The sequence below is a fragment of the Gadus morhua genome, chromosome 1 (genome assembly GCF_902167405.1).
Source record: "Gadus morhua chromosome 1, gadMor3.0, whole genome shotgun sequence".
NCBI lineage: Eukaryota > Metazoa > Chordata > Actinopteri > Gadiformes > Gadidae > Gadus > Gadus morhua.
In genome coordinates, this window is record NC_044048.1 from 5,803,755 (window position 1) to 5,818,754 (window position 15,000).

The following is a 15,000-nucleotide window of genomic DNA, read 5'->3' on the forward strand; positions in this document are numbered from 1 at the left end:
ACAGGATACCCCCTAAATACAGTTAAATCAGTGACGCGTGTGTTGTGAGAATAATAAATGGTAATCCGGTGATCAGCGCTTCTGTCCTTCCCAGGACGGCGGCCCCTGTGTGTAAATGATGCAGTGATTCTGTCTGCACCGATACAACCGTGGCTTCAAGCAGCTTCACATACAGAACAGGGCTATAGAAAGGATTTTGTAGATAATGCGGTTCTATTGAAAAACTGATATCGGAACCGTTCACAGCTTCATTTTCTCAGCATCCCCATTTCCGCAACACTGGCCAACGGGCAGCGAGCGGAAGAAACAGAACAGAGTGATGATTTTTCTTGTTCACCTGCTGAGCTGTACTCGTGGAGCTGGGACGCTATATGGGCACGGGGGCCAGATGGCCCTCCATGGTGGCGTGGCACCTCAGCCCCTCCTCTGATACACCACACACGGACCACAGGGAGGGGGGGGGGGGGGGGGGGGACTCAAGCTCATCCCCGGTGCGATATCCAACGAGATGAAAACAAACTCAGGACCCAAAGGCCTCTGATTGGCCCTAGCAGGTGCATTTCACTTACAACAAGCACTCCCCGCCTCCTGGGGAGCAGAGCTCTGTTCGTCCTGTGCCAGGAGGGGAGCCATCTAGCCAGGCGTTGGAACACGCCTTTCCCCGCTCTGACATAAGTGATGTGACTGCCTCCCATTGGCCAGTCAAGACAAAGGAAGAGTGTGGCTCTTTGTCTTATTCTTTGGGCTCTCTTTTGCGAAGGTACCTTCATTATGTGTGTCTCATCGTTCCTCTCCCTCGCAGACGGCACTCATCCCCCTGGAGGCTTCTCCCCTCTCCTCTGCGCTGGATCTGTTCAACGGGTTATATGCCCAGCTTGTGAATCATATCGCTTCCACAACTAGTCGATTCATTTTTTAAGTGGCTCTGCGCTCCCTCAAGTCCACCAGTTATGCTGGTGGCAACATGTTCCTCCATTGGATTGTGCATTCGATTCACCAGGTGAAACCTGACTAGCAAATGACAATCCAAGAGCCTGGACATCTTAGGTGGACTCAGAAAGGCTTCACACTGCCATCATGTGGTGAACAAGAATTCTGTGTTGCCATTATCCATTATTATATATTTCAATATAAAATCAGCAGGGTAGTGGTGGTTTAGAACTCAACTTTTACTCAAGCAGTCGGACATACAAATAACCATCTATCAATAAATTGTTTATATGCATTTACCATATTTATACCTGCACTCATATACTTCTACTTGGTTATGGTTGAAGGTGCTACTTGGAAGGTGCTTTGGATTCAAGTAGCTGGACAATGAACACAAAATCCAATTTGAGGTTTCATTTATTTTGAAAATTAAGACAAAAATGAAACCAAGACAGAACATTTGACAAACTTTGAGAAGGTGTGCTGTACGGAGTGATGGATCACTAATCAAATGTTAAAAAGCTATTTGAAACTGCAACAACCCCAAGCAAACATGAAGGTTCACACACCGGAGGTAATTTGATGTGTAGTGTCACTGAAAAGCCTAAAGATGAATATACAAGCCATAATTTCTCAACGGGAAAGTGTTTCACTGGAGAACAACAAATAATTACATAGCAAGTACAAATCTTAAAATCAAAACATTGTAACCTAATGTGCATGATCAGCACTTAAATAGATTCAGCAAATACATCAATGTTTTCACAAATATTTTAACACTGTTTAAAGAATGGCAATAGTTAACATATATTGGCAAAAAGACAAAAGAAATATTAAAAAAAGGAAACCAGCAGTGCGACCAATGTACTAAAGCAGAGTTAACAGAATAGCACAATCTCATTGTCTATGAACCCAAATTCCTGATGAATTTAAATCAACAGCACCAACCAAATTCCTCCTCTGTCTTCCAGTTTCATAAGAAGTGACGCTGTTAACGGAGGACTGTACGCTAAGCAGACCTTAAAAGGAACATAGACATACAAAGGATGGATAGTTGTCCTCAGCGCCTCCTACTGGATGGTGGACCACAGGCTAAACCCAACATGAGTTCATCAACTATACAAAACACTATGTACAAGATGGAGGCGGCTGTACCTTGGTATTCCACCCACCGGGACTGTTTCAGTGAGTTGGCTCAGGTTCACAAGTTCAGAAAGAGTTGAACACGGTTTTACTCAAATTACCTAGCTCCCAAAACCCCCAAATAAATCTCAGCGTTCCTGGCTTCAGCACATCGGAAAACTATGAATAAAGAGCATCCACACAGGTTAATAAATTACTTCACACGCATGATGTTTACCTTCCATCCTTCAAAAGCTCTGCCTGTCCCATGATACCTCAACTCAATCATTAGACCGTCCCACACACGACCCACCCCTACAGTCATTATAGACCGACCCACCCCTACCGTCAACATTAGACCGTCCCACACACGACCCACCCCTACAGTCATTATAGGCCGACCCACCCCTACCGTCATCATTGGACTGTCCCACACACGACCCACCCCTACAGTCATTATAGACCGACCCACCCCTACCGTCAACATTAGACCGTCCCACACACGACCCACCCCTACAGTCATTATAGGCCGACCCACCCCAACCGTCATCATTGGGCCGTGACACACAGGTACAGACCCACCCCTACCATCAACATTGGACCGTCCCACACACGACCCACCCCTACAGTCATTATAGACCGACCCACCCCAACCGTCATCATTGGACTGTCCCACGCAAGTACAGACCCACCCCTACAGTCATTATAGACCGACCCACCCCTACCGTCATCTTTGGACCGCCCCACACACGACCGACCCCTAGTCATTATAGACCGACCCACCCCTACCGTCAACATTGGACCGTGACACAGGTACAGACCCACCCCTACCGTCAACATTGGACCGACCAACACAGGTACAGGCCCGCCCCTACCGTCAACATTGGACCGACCCACACAGGTACAGGCCCGCCCCTACCGTCAACACTGGACCGTGACACACAGGTAACTGTGGGCGAGTTACAGACTGAGGAGGTATTGGGAAGAAGGTGCATACCAGTTAGTAGAAGAGAAGACGCAGTATCACGTTGGCTAAGGAAACGCAACCGTGGCAAATAAAGGGGCTTGGGGCACGTATGTACAAGGACACATGCAATCAAGGCTAGACTCTACAGAGAGCTGCGATGGGATCTCCGCTACTCAGATCCAGCCGGTGTCTGGACACCGTCACCAGGATAGACCTGTCAGTTCCCCACCGAGTATCCCAGGGTCCTCAGACCCAATGTAAGGGAATTTGGCACAAAACCAAAAGGGAAAGGCAATATTGAAGAAGGGTTGATTACATCCAGCAGCCACAGGCTACCAGTGCGGGTAGTTGGTGCGACACCCAGATGAGGTCTGCCTACAGGGGGGTTCTACGTGTACCAGTGGACCTACAGACTGCTCTGACGGGGGGGGTGCGGGGACGGAGGGTGCGGAGGGGTCAACTATAGGAAGGCACTGGGGTTGGCCCGGGGGTCCTTCTGGTTCCTGTAGCGGACCGCCAGCCAGACGCCCAGGATCTGGAGGAGGAAGACAGCAGAGCATCGGTTATCAAGCACCTTCCCTCCCCCCCCAAGCAGTCAGGCTCCCGGAGGTATCCACTGCCCCTAAACCAACCCCACGCACACGACAACAACAGAATATATAAATACAATTTTTGTGGTAATTTGGAAAGCATTTCTGCACTCGAATCGACCATGGCTGGTGCCACTGCCACTACCACTGGAACACGTTACACTACAGTTTATCATAATGCACGTCACCACTGTTTTAGTTTCTCTTATTATTATTCATTATTGTGATCTATGCTGCAACCCATTTTTATTTGTACTTTATTTACTTTATCTTGTATTGTTGCTGCTATGTGGCTGCCTAAGAACTGTGCTCTTGCTTGTGCAATAAGATGCAATACAAGTGACTCTGATTCTCATCCAGCTCACACACAGAGTGTCGACCCCGCGGGCCCCAACGCTCCCCCAGTGGGGGGCGGCCGGCTCACCTCGGTGAAGCTGAAGAAGAGCCCCACCCCGCCCAGGATCTTCAGCACCTCGCTGGCGTGGTCCAGCATCATGTCCCCGCACTGTAAGCAGCTGGTATGCTTACAGGGCTGAGAGGAGGACGAGAACCTGTTTAGTACTACGGATCTGGGGTCAAAGGTCAACAGGTGCGTAGCCATGGCAAAATAATGATAACGCACGTGTCCATTTGAAGAAAAAAATAAACGACAACTGAATAAACGACAAAACTGAATAATTTCAAATCCTGAAAGACATCAACAGGCTGTCTAACAAAAAATTTTGTGGCGAAAAAATATGAGTGATTATATCTTCATATTGTCCCTGTCCCTGTATAAGACTTTAAGACTTTAAAAGTCCTTGTTTGCAGAAGAGGAGCTTCCTTGTCTACAACTATTCCCTGGCCGTGGTGTTCTGAGGACAGAGTGGCTGGTGGTGTAAAGCTCACAGCGTTGCAGGTGGAGACGTCCAGGTCAAACTGTGCATGGGTGGCGTTGGTGTCCAGCAGGCCGCAGCAGTTGAGCTTGTTCTCTAGCTCCAACTTGGTCCTGTTGTGCAGCATCCCCCAGGCCGAGTTCAGCAGGGTCTCCTGAGCCGGGACACCAGGACACAACGCGTCAAGCATCAGCGCAGGGCCGAGAAACTCAGTCAACGAGAATCTCAGTCAACGGAAACTTTCCCCTTGGCTTTAAACTGTTAGATGCCGTATGCATTCATATTTTACGTCTGGTAAACTAGAAGCAGCTAGACTAGAACAGCTCTTTTTACGCTCAAACTTTACTTCCGTAACCTTTACATTTTCTTTTTGTACGCCTGAAATAAAAAAAGATAACACAAACTTGACAGAAGGTGAAAGAGTGAGTGGAAGGCGATGTGTGTCTCACCTGCTGGCCGCGGTTCATGGCCAGGCAGGAGCAGGACACCCCAAACTGGAACAGGAAGACGATGAAGAGGATGACCATGTACTGGGAGGGAATCACGGTGAAGGAAACCACAACACAGCATTCGCTCTGCTCAATGGATTAGTTATTCTGTAGAAACTCACTGTACTCACTGTTAAACGTTTCACACAGTTAAAAAATATGATCGATTAAAACGACCCAATATTACAGCTTCAGAACCCCATGGTTGGTTGGCTTTTCCCTGTTTTCTAGATCAGCGATTCCCAACCCCCGGTACCAGGACCAGAGCTGGTCCGTGGACCCGTTTGTACCGGGTGCCATTCCGTAATTCCGACGCCTCATTGTTCCGACGTCTCAATGGTCCGAAATATTTCCCATTAGATCGACATGCCACTATGCCGACGGTTCAATGTTACGAAAACGGAACCCATTGGTCTGAAGGGCCGTTTGTCCGACTTTTCCAAAAGGAGGCGCATTAGGCCGACGGTTCAATATGCCGAATAGGCCTACATATAAAGAGTTTTATACCTCTCTCTCACACTAAGCACCAAAATACAACCTATGCTACATATCACGTTCACGATGAATATTGGAGAGCAAAGTGACACACACACACGAGAGAGAGAGAGAGAGAGAGAGAGAAAAAAACTCTTTATATGTAGAACTATTCTGCATATTGAAGTCGGACAAACGGCCCTTCAGACCAATGGGTTCCGTTTTCGTAACATTGAACCGTCGGCATAGTGGCATGTCGATCTAATGGGAAATATTTCGGACCATTCAGACGTCGGAACAATGAGGTGTCGGAATTACGGGCAGGCCCCTTGTACCGGGCCTTGAAATATTTCCAGAAAAGGATTAATAAATTATCTTGAAAAACACCCAAATCCTTTGTTTAACAGGATGTTTTTTTTTTAATTAAGGCATTCAAATTGAGTACAGGCCCTCCAATTTTTTTTAGGAATATGCTGGTCCTTGGACCAAAAAAGGTTATGAACCCGTTTTAGATAACAAAACGAATATGTATTAACATTTTATGAATTAAAAATGTCAAACAAAATAAATCATTGTCTAATGTCTACAGAGCTTCACTTTACTTTAAGGTCTCCTCCAACTGGAGCAGGCTGCTCTTGAAGGATACAAAGAAGAGCATGACCTGGTGGTGGTGGACGGCCCCCACCAGCCCCACCATGGCGATGAGCAGCAGGAACACGCCCACTGCGATCACCCCCCCGATGATGTGGATGCTGGACACCAGGCCGAAGCCCTTGCCCCAGGCCGCCACTGCTATGAGCAGCAGCCCGACCATCTGAAACACAACAAACCCTCTAGGCCGTGGCACAAAGCTCAGAGTTTCCTCACCAAATCACAACAAGTAAGGTCCTCCTATTGGTTCCACACAGCGAGAAAATGTAAATCTTAGATTGTTGATGATATATACTACGCTGAGCTGTGATTGTGGAAGCAGGGATGGCTCCACTGTGGGAACACCGAGGCTGAGTTTTATGTAATTTATATTTAAGGCAGAGGCCAAGTGTCTACTTAGGACAGACAGAGTGTGCTGTGGCCGGGAAACACATCCTGTTTCTACTAAAACTAACGAAGCCCTCGTTAAAGACATTCCTTCAAAGGGGGAAATGCCTAACATTTTGAACAATGAAGTTCAGCACATTTTCAGACACACACATCCTGGACTCATGCATTTCTAATACATTGGAACAGTAAACAATCGGACATGGAGGAGTACGAATGTGCATGAACTACTTTGGTAGTTCTGCCTCGCTGTATACAAACAGTGGTCCCCTTCTCCCTTGGAGAGCCTCACACACCTTCCCAGTTAGTCAGTCAGATGATTCGCTTTCTTTACAAGGACAGTGGTACGCATCCTAGGACAGGGATCTGTTGTCTGTCTGTGGCCGGGATTCGCATATGCTAGCATTAAATCCATTGGACACGACTGGATAGTGAACCCTGAGCCTGTTCAATAAATCACCTAGTGTCTCCACGTCACCACAACATAAGTGACCCTCTGACGTAAGATTAGCACAATGTGTTCAGGTTTCCGCCTCGAAATAACATCCGACTGTTGAATGTTAACTTCAGCAGTCAGTCACTGACTAGAGATAAATAGATCCGTAGTGAATGAACACAGGACTACAAGCTGCTCAACAACACCAGATTAAGCTAACAGATGAAGTTAACAGTCGGAGTGATGTTCGACATACATCACTGACATGTAGACAGACACCATGTAAACAGACACATATAGACAGACAGACACCGCAACTGGTGTCTGTCTGTCTGAGCCCTTCCTCACCAAGCCCAGCTAGCACCAGGTCGGCTAACAGGGAGCGCAGGGCTGAGATAGCTACCGTTGGTAGCTAGGCTGCTAGCCTGCTAGCTAACAAGCTAAAGCGACCTGTCATACTTTGGTCAAATGTGCCTTGCCCTTTGGCAAAACGGTAGCACATGCGAGTGTCAGCTCCTGATAAAATTACGTATATACATACAGTACCTACGGTTATTTGCAAACAGAATCTGGCGGCTTGTGAATAAGAGCAGCATGTATGCGAGGGTCACACTGCATTGTCCTGCTCTGGTTCTGAACCGTTAGCTCCTGGAGTTAGCCTATGCTAAGGCTGTTAGCTCCCGGAGTTAGCCTATGCTAAAGCAGTACTCACCATGTACACCACATTCAGGGAGCACAGTGCGTTCTTAGAGCAGGTGAACCCGCCGCACACCATGGTCACTATCTATCGGTTGAAGCGAGTGAGTCGATTAAAGTGAAAGTCTTTCTCTGGAGGAGGAATGAGTCCGTAACCAGTCACCAGTCTGCGAGTCAACAACAGCCCGCAAGTCACCAGCCTGAGTGGGGAGCGGAGCTGATGGCGTCAGCGTGACACATGGATGACGTCACGGATCGGCTCGACGCCACTCATCAGTGTTGAATGGGTCCAAAGTTTGAACCCATACATCAGTCATTAATATGATTAATCACTGTTGGGTTCAAATCTATGATAAATCACTGATGAATGGGTTAAAACCTATGATTAATCACTGATGTATGGTTTCAAACCATGATTAATCACTTATGTAGGCTACGCCTTCAAACCTATAATCACTGATGTATGGGTTCAAACCTATGATTAATCACTGATGTATGGTTTCAAACCATGATTAATTACTGATGTAGGCTACGCCTTCAAACCTATAATCACTGATGTATGGGTTCAGACCTATGATTAGTCACTGATGTATGGGTTCAGACCTATGATTATCACTGATGTATGGGTTCAGACCTATGATTAATCACTGATGTGCGGGTTCAAACCTATGATTAATTACTCATGGGTTCAAACCTATAATCACTGATATATGGGTTCAAACCTATGATTAATCACTGACGTATGGCTTCAAACCTATTGTTAATCACTGATGTATGAGTTCAAACCTATGATTAATCACTGATGTGTGGGTTCAAACCTATGATTAATCACTGTTGTATGAGTTCAAACCTATATGATTAATTACTGTTGTATGGGTTCAAGCCTATCACTGATGTATGGGTTCAAACATACAAATATTCACTGATGTATGGGTTCAAACCAATAATCACTGTTGTATGAGTTCAAAACCTGTTTCAATCTACTTCATTGGGACCTTGAGAAAGTTATCCGAGCTTGGCTGGACCAATACGGCTCATAATAATGCAATGCATGTTACGGTTTCTTTCATGGTTTCTGCACAAAGCGGGAACAGGCCTTTGGAGCGAGCTCATGTCACTTATGAAGCCTGATCAACTCATTATGCACTGCTGCGGACTGAAGAACCGTTTTTTAAATCAGGAAGTTAGTTTACAACCTGCAGGGGAAACGGAGCTGAACACAGTGAGCTGAGCTCTGTGGTCTAGACCTGAGACAGACGACCGTTGAGGTCTGCATCGCAGTCTCTGCTCTCTTCGGGAAATGCAAGGGTTTCAAATGGGCTGAAGAAAGTGCCTTCAGACTGTACGTCAGGATGAACAGCAGCAGCAGATCTGTGAACTCGACCGCAATAAGAGCGGAGCTGAGGAGGCATGAGTCCGTCCAGACCTCCATCCAGCGCCTGTTCAGACAGTTTGAGAAGGTTGGAGATACGCAGCTGTGCTCCGGACTGAAGATCTGCCTCAGGAGCCTGCAAGGTGAGTCCTCAGCCTGAGAGACAAATCAGAGCCGGTTTAGTGAGTGAAGAAAGGTTTCAGTATGTAGTGGTTTGGTTTAAAAAGCAAAAAGGTTGCCCAAAAGGGCATTTTGCCCATGCTATTTTAACTATTTTAACTATACTTTAACTTCATATTTTGGTTTGATACACACATTGGTGTTGTTTCTCAAGCAATCCCGTCCAGCATTAGAGACAGCCTTAAAGACGGAAACTTGAGAAACTCATGCTTGAACACATCTTCCCTACGTGCTTCCTGTCTCAGTTTCACTAGCGTAAACACTGCTTTGGTTAGAAGCCGTTTCTTTGGTCAGTGTGTGACATTATACTAGACTTTCCATAATGGTACAGGGTGGTTTGAGGTATGAGCAGCAGGAACCCTTCCAGTGTAACAGTATACTGGCCACCAATGGGGCCTTCTTATGCAGCCATCGCCATGGTAGCAAAATGGAGCCTGCTGTGTGGGCCTATTTCCTCCTACCACCGTGCAACATCCCTCAAAGCCACTTCCTTCCAGACTTGCAGACTTGCCTCAACATACATATCCTCAGTGTTTCGTCATCATGCCTAAATAGTCAGACCTTATTTTATTATCTTTCTACCTTTACGTTTGCAATTATTTTGTGCCAGGACTAGCACTTATGTGTGTGTGAGTGTGTTTGTGTCATCAGTACTGATACGATCGTGCAATTTTTTTTTGACCTATTTATTGTCATCATTTACGAATTTCCGTTTCCTGATGTGGTGGTGAGTTCTTGATATCACAAGCCCTGACGTATTTCTGTAGGATCTGTAAGATCAATCAGCCTCAGTCATTGAGTTTAAAAAAACGGAAAATCCCATGTCTTTGAATGATAAAATGTAGAGAAGAAAAGGACAGTGTTAAGAAGGGGAGACACTCCTGTGAGCAAAGAAAGACTTTTAAATTGATATCTGAATGATAACCCCCAACACTGCTTATACTGCAGCAGGAAAGAGACGGGTATCGGAGAGAGAGAACGAAGAAGAGATACAGAGAGAAGAGATACAGAGAGGTACAGGGAGATATAGAGTGAAGAGATACAGAGAGAAGAGATACAGAGATATGAGATACAGAGAGATGAGATACAGAGAGAAGAGATACATAGAGATGAGATACAGAGAGTCACAGAGAGATGAGATACAGAGAGATGAGTTAAAGAGAGATACAGAGTGATGAGATACAGAGAGAAGAGATACAGAGAGATGGGATACAGAGAGATGAGATACAGAGAGAAGTCATGCAGAGGGTTTCAGAGAGAAGAGATACAGGGAGACGGGATGAAGAGAGATGAGATACAGAGAGATGAGAAAGCCACTCACAGTGAAAAGCAAATGAGAGATCAGCCAGCACGAACAGCCCTTGACTGTCCGACGAGTCTGCCCGCGGCGCCCACCCTGGAAGTATGGCTGTAGGTGGGTGAGGGTTATGTCAGAGAAAGTGTTGGCACATGTTTATGTGGCGTGTGTGTGTGCGTGTGTGTGTGTGTGTGTGTGTGTGTGTATGTGTGTGTGTGTGTGTGTGTTTGCACCTGTATTCATTAGTATATTTCTATCACATGTTCAAAGCGAGTGGATGTGTCTAAAATTATCCCAGACTGTTGTTATTGTGACTTTCCTATCCAGTGTGTGTGTGTGTGTGTGTGTGTGTGTGTGTGTGTGTGTGTGTGTGTGTGTGTGTGTGTGTGTGTGTGTGTGTGTGTGTGTGTGTGTGTGTCTCTGTGTGTGTGTGTGTGTGTGTGTGTGTGTGTGTGTGTGTGTGTGTGTGTGTGTGTGTGTGTGTGTGTGTGTGTGTGTGTGTGTGTGTGTGCATCACAATAGAAAGCACACATAGACCCCAGCAGATCCAGAAACCTTGCAGAAACCTTGTTTTCATGGCATGGAGGTGTGGGACTGGGAAGGTTTACTGTGGTGTGGGCTGTTGTCTCCTACTGGTTCACATTCAGGTCTTTTTTTTAATTAAAGGCCAATTAACACTGGATCCCCATGTATCTACAAGGAAGCGTTATGTTCTTGTACACGGTGCATTTTTTAATGATGTTGAACACACACAATCCAAATTGTAGTGGTTCCTTTCACCGGGCTGGTTGTAACACGAATAGTACACCTACAATCATTATTATTATTATAACGAAATATTCATTTTCTAAAGAAATTCCCGAATAAGATAATTCTCATCACTGACATCATCATCGACCTACATTGTTTTACAATTTAAACATTGTAGCTTTGGCATCTGCCAGGAGGATGTGGAATAGATTTGATCGACACACAGCCTCAAGGACACAAGAAACTATTGGGTCACATGGCATTTTTTGGGCGGCATGTTATCGGTGTCCAATATGTTCACAGCCCGCGCCCCCCCGAACACCCTGAGCTCATCCACCTCAGCTAATGAACGGTAGTGGGCGTCGCACTGCGGATCAATATCTGGAGGAAATGTCCTGAACACATGGCGGGGCGGGATGCGAGGAGACCGCCAGCAGGACCCCGGCCACAAACAGGAGAAGACCCTCGCTTCTTGCACCGATTCATGGACACTGTAGAATCTGCAGGGTGGGGGTGGGGCGGTATTGGTGGTTGTGAGGGGAGGGGGAGGAGTAGGAGGAGGAGGAGGAGTGGACGACCGTGCAGGGGATGATTGTGCCACCCGAGCTGGGAAGATTGTAACACCTTAGCAACAAACAAGCCATGCCTCTCATCGGAGGAGGAGGAGCCAGAGCCAGCCAGCACGCTGACACGCAGGCGCATTCTGACACACACGCACACTCGCACACACGCACACACACACACACACTCACACACACACACACACACACACACACACACACACACACACACACACACACACACACACACACACACACACACACACACACACACACACACACACACACACACACACACACACACACACACAAAAGCTGACTGACTGGCGAAGGCAGATAGATGATGTTAATAATAGCGCTGTGTAGAACCGCAGTTGAAGAATCAACATTGTGGAATAAAAAGACTGATTTGTAATTTGTTATCTTCCATAAACATGCTATACCCATCCATCTTCTAAAATACATACGATTATCCCTGCTTGCCTTCCTAGCTTCCTTCCTTCATTTCTGTCCTTCTCTGCCATAGATCTCTGCTCTACCCCTGATCTCCTTTTCATCTCGCCGCTCCTGCCTATGTTTCGCTGCCTTGCAGCCAGGCTTTACCCGTCGCTTTGCTGCCTCTTCCCCCGCCTCCCCCTCCTCTCCAGCACAGAGGGAGGAAGACAGAGGGGAGGGGACATGAGGAACGAGCCATAAAGAGCAGGGACCTGCACACAGAGAGAGAGAGCAAGGGCGAGAGAGAGAAGAGGAGGGGAGAGACAGGCTCCTCTGGTATTGAATGAATTGCCTCTTGCAACAAGGAGGGGCATGTTGGAGAAGCGGCATTGGAGATTCCTGTCCGCACGTTAATTGCATGTGCACGAGACGAGGGAGCACGGAGGAAGCTGGACCAGGAGTGTGCATGTGTGTGAGCGTGTGGGACTGATTGATGTCCGCCAGTGCCTGTGCACTTGTGTGCATGCCAGCGTGATTCTCTCTGGACGCATTCAAGTGGACAGCTTCTCTCTCGTCTGTCCCTCCAGAGCCTGGTTTTTGCTTTGGACCAAAAAAGGACATTTCCGTGGCATCTCGGTCTCTGCGACGTTGTTCTTCCCGCGGCGGCAGCGGCGGCGGCGGCGGCGGCGGCGGCTCTCTCCCCGGCGGCGTGCAGAGGACAGCAGCGGTCAGGGGAGCCGCGCTGTGTCCCCTGATGGCCGCAGGGCTCACACGCTCGTCCAGGCGTCTCCTCCACACATCCACAGCCTGGGATCCGCTTTCGCCTCTCATTGACGTCTCTCCTCCTCCCCTGGTCCCCGGTGGCTCATCAGCGTCCTCGCTGTCTGCCTCAGAACGACGGCCTGCCTCCGCCGGCCTCTGCATGGATGCTGCGTGTCAGGACTCATGCGAGGCATGGAATGAGATCCCCATGATCTGAGGGCGGACTGCTCACACTGTCTCTGCAGCTGCTGCCGCTTCGTCTTCTCACTCTTATCATCAGAGGCACTAATGGTAAAAATGATCGGAGGAAATATCAAAAGGAACTGAACCTTGACAAACCTCGTTTCAACAACGGCGGGAGATTCATCAAGACAACGTAACAGGAATAAGGTCAAGTAAATAATTAGCAGCCTGGAGGCGCTGTAATGAGGAGGATCTTCTCCGGTCGCATGCATATGTATTAGACGGGCTTGACTTGGGGTATGGACTAGACATTCATCTCGAGGACCGAGGGAACGTTACCTCTGGTGAATTGACAGCCCATTGACAGACGTGTGAGGCAGTGGGGACATTTTGGCGGTTCTATTTTTGCGCTGATGTGAAACACGGCGAGCCAAGCAAACCGTGACGGAAATCGAAATCTCAAGTGGAGGAAACAAGGGAGGCGCTCTGGGGGGGGTTGATAGATGGATCCGTCGACTTCCCGGCCGTCATATCGTCTGAGGGAAAACCTAATCCCCCTCCATGTGAGCCGGGCCTTCCCGTTCTGCTGCCGCGTTGGTCCAAGGTGCCCCACCGCGGCGCGCTGCTGAGGCGTCCGCTGGTCCATGCCGCTCAGTCGGTTCATTCATCTCGCGGTTTGTCCCCCTTAGTCTGAGCCCATGAGCGGAGGAGGCGCCCTGCAGCAGCGCACCACCTACCTCATCTCCCTCACTCTGGTCAAGGTTGAGGCGCTGGAGGAGGATGGCCAGGACGCCAGGAAGAACGGACAGGGGGGAGAGGGAGAGGCCGAGGCCGAGGCCAGGCCTGGGAGCGGGCCGGGGGGAGCGGGCGGCGAGGAGCCCCGGGTCAGAGGAGAGGCGGTCCCTGCACCCGGGGGGATGCAGGGGCCGCCGCGTGGGGTCGAGGACGCCGCCACGCAGAGAGGGAGCGTACTGAGTGAGCTCAGAGATGAGGAGGAGGAGGAGAGACCAACCCTCAGCCCCGCGAGAGACAAAGTACCTTCTGCTGGTGATGCTGCCCCGGCCAAAGGAAGTGAGAAGCCACTGTGCAACCTCACGATCCCATTAGCCTCTGAGAGGGCTCTCCCACACACCGCTGCGGACAGAGACTCGAGGAGAGGGGAAAAGACACTCTCTGGTGAAAAGACGCCCTCCGCCTTGGAGGCAAAGAAATGCGTTTCTCCGTCACTGCCCGGTATGTCACCGATGGAGATGTCGGAGCCCGTCCGCACCCCGACCCGCAGCAGCTTCCCCATCCGGCCCGTGGGTCAGCGACCCGTCAGTCTGCTGAAGTCCCACAGCAGCGTCACCACTCGAGGCCGGGACTCTCGAGACGGCAGGGAGCGGAGTCCCACCTCAGCCCAAAGCTTGGACCGCAAGGACAGCCGGATGCCTACCCGCTCCCCGGGGCCCTGCAGGGCGTCCTGGGCCGAGGCCAGCAGGACGGAGGGTTGGAGGGACCCGCGGGATGAGGCTGACGGTCGGGCTAGGGTCGGGATGCCCTTGGAGATCGGAGGGGGCCCGGTGATGAGAGACATGCCCAGGAAGGAGAGGCTGAAGACGGGGTCAGCGTCCCTGCCCGGCCCGGCCAGCCAGCCGCCCAAACCACGCAAAGGCAAGAGCCGAACGCTGGACAACAGCGACCTCAACATCCTCTCGGAGGACCTGGCTCTGACCAGGGAGATCCAGCAGATCCAGCAGAGCCAGCGCGGCTCTGCCAAGGACCGGAAGATGTTGAAGTTCATCAGCGGGATCTTCACCAAAAGCAGCTCGGGGCCCGCGGCCTCGGGGCCGCCCGTCTACATAC

The 15,000-nt window shown here is 49.2% G+C and overlaps 2 protein-coding genes across 7 annotated transcripts in view; one reads left to right on the forward strand and one right to left on the reverse strand.

The window, feature by feature from the left end:
* Positions 1–1,329: 1,329 nt before the first annotated feature.
* On the reverse strand, positions 1,330–7,859 carry tspan31 (tetraspanin 31). 2 transcript variants are annotated; one of them, XM_030352978.1, is made up of 6 exons: positions 7,633–7,859; positions 6,093–6,260; positions 4,934–5,014; positions 4,498–4,638; positions 4,034–4,141; positions 1,330–3,554 (listed from the first exon to the last, which is right to left on the reverse strand). In XM_030352978.1, exons 1-6 carry the CDS (start codon positions 7,693–7,695, stop codon positions 3,480–3,482), a joined length of 636 nt encoding a protein of 211 aa, XP_030208838.1. In that variant the 5' UTR covers positions 7,696–7,859; the 3' UTR covers positions 1,330–3,479. The 2 variants fall into 2 exon arrangements, with proteins under 2 accessions (XP_030208838.1, XP_030208842.1); XM_030352982.1 differs by lacking the exon at positions 7,633–7,859 and adding an exon at positions 7,471–7,595.
* Positions 7,860–8,796: 937 nt separating this feature from the next.
* The window catches only part of agap2 (ArfGAP with GTPase domain, ankyrin repeat and PH domain 2), a 24,098-nt gene continuing 17,894 nt past the window's right edge, over positions 8,797–15,000 (forward strand). For 2 of the 5 annotated variants that reach the window (XM_030352867.1, XM_030352876.1), the window contains exon 1: positions 8,797–9,131. In XM_030352867.1, the coding sequence (XP_030208727.1) occupies positions 8,969–9,131 (163 nt within the window). In that variant the 5' untranslated portion in view covers positions 8,797–8,968. Of the gene's footprint in view, positions 9,132–12,044 lie in introns of those variants that run through there. The other 3 variants (XM_030352840.1, XM_030352858.1, XM_030352849.1) reach the window with 2 other exon arrangements.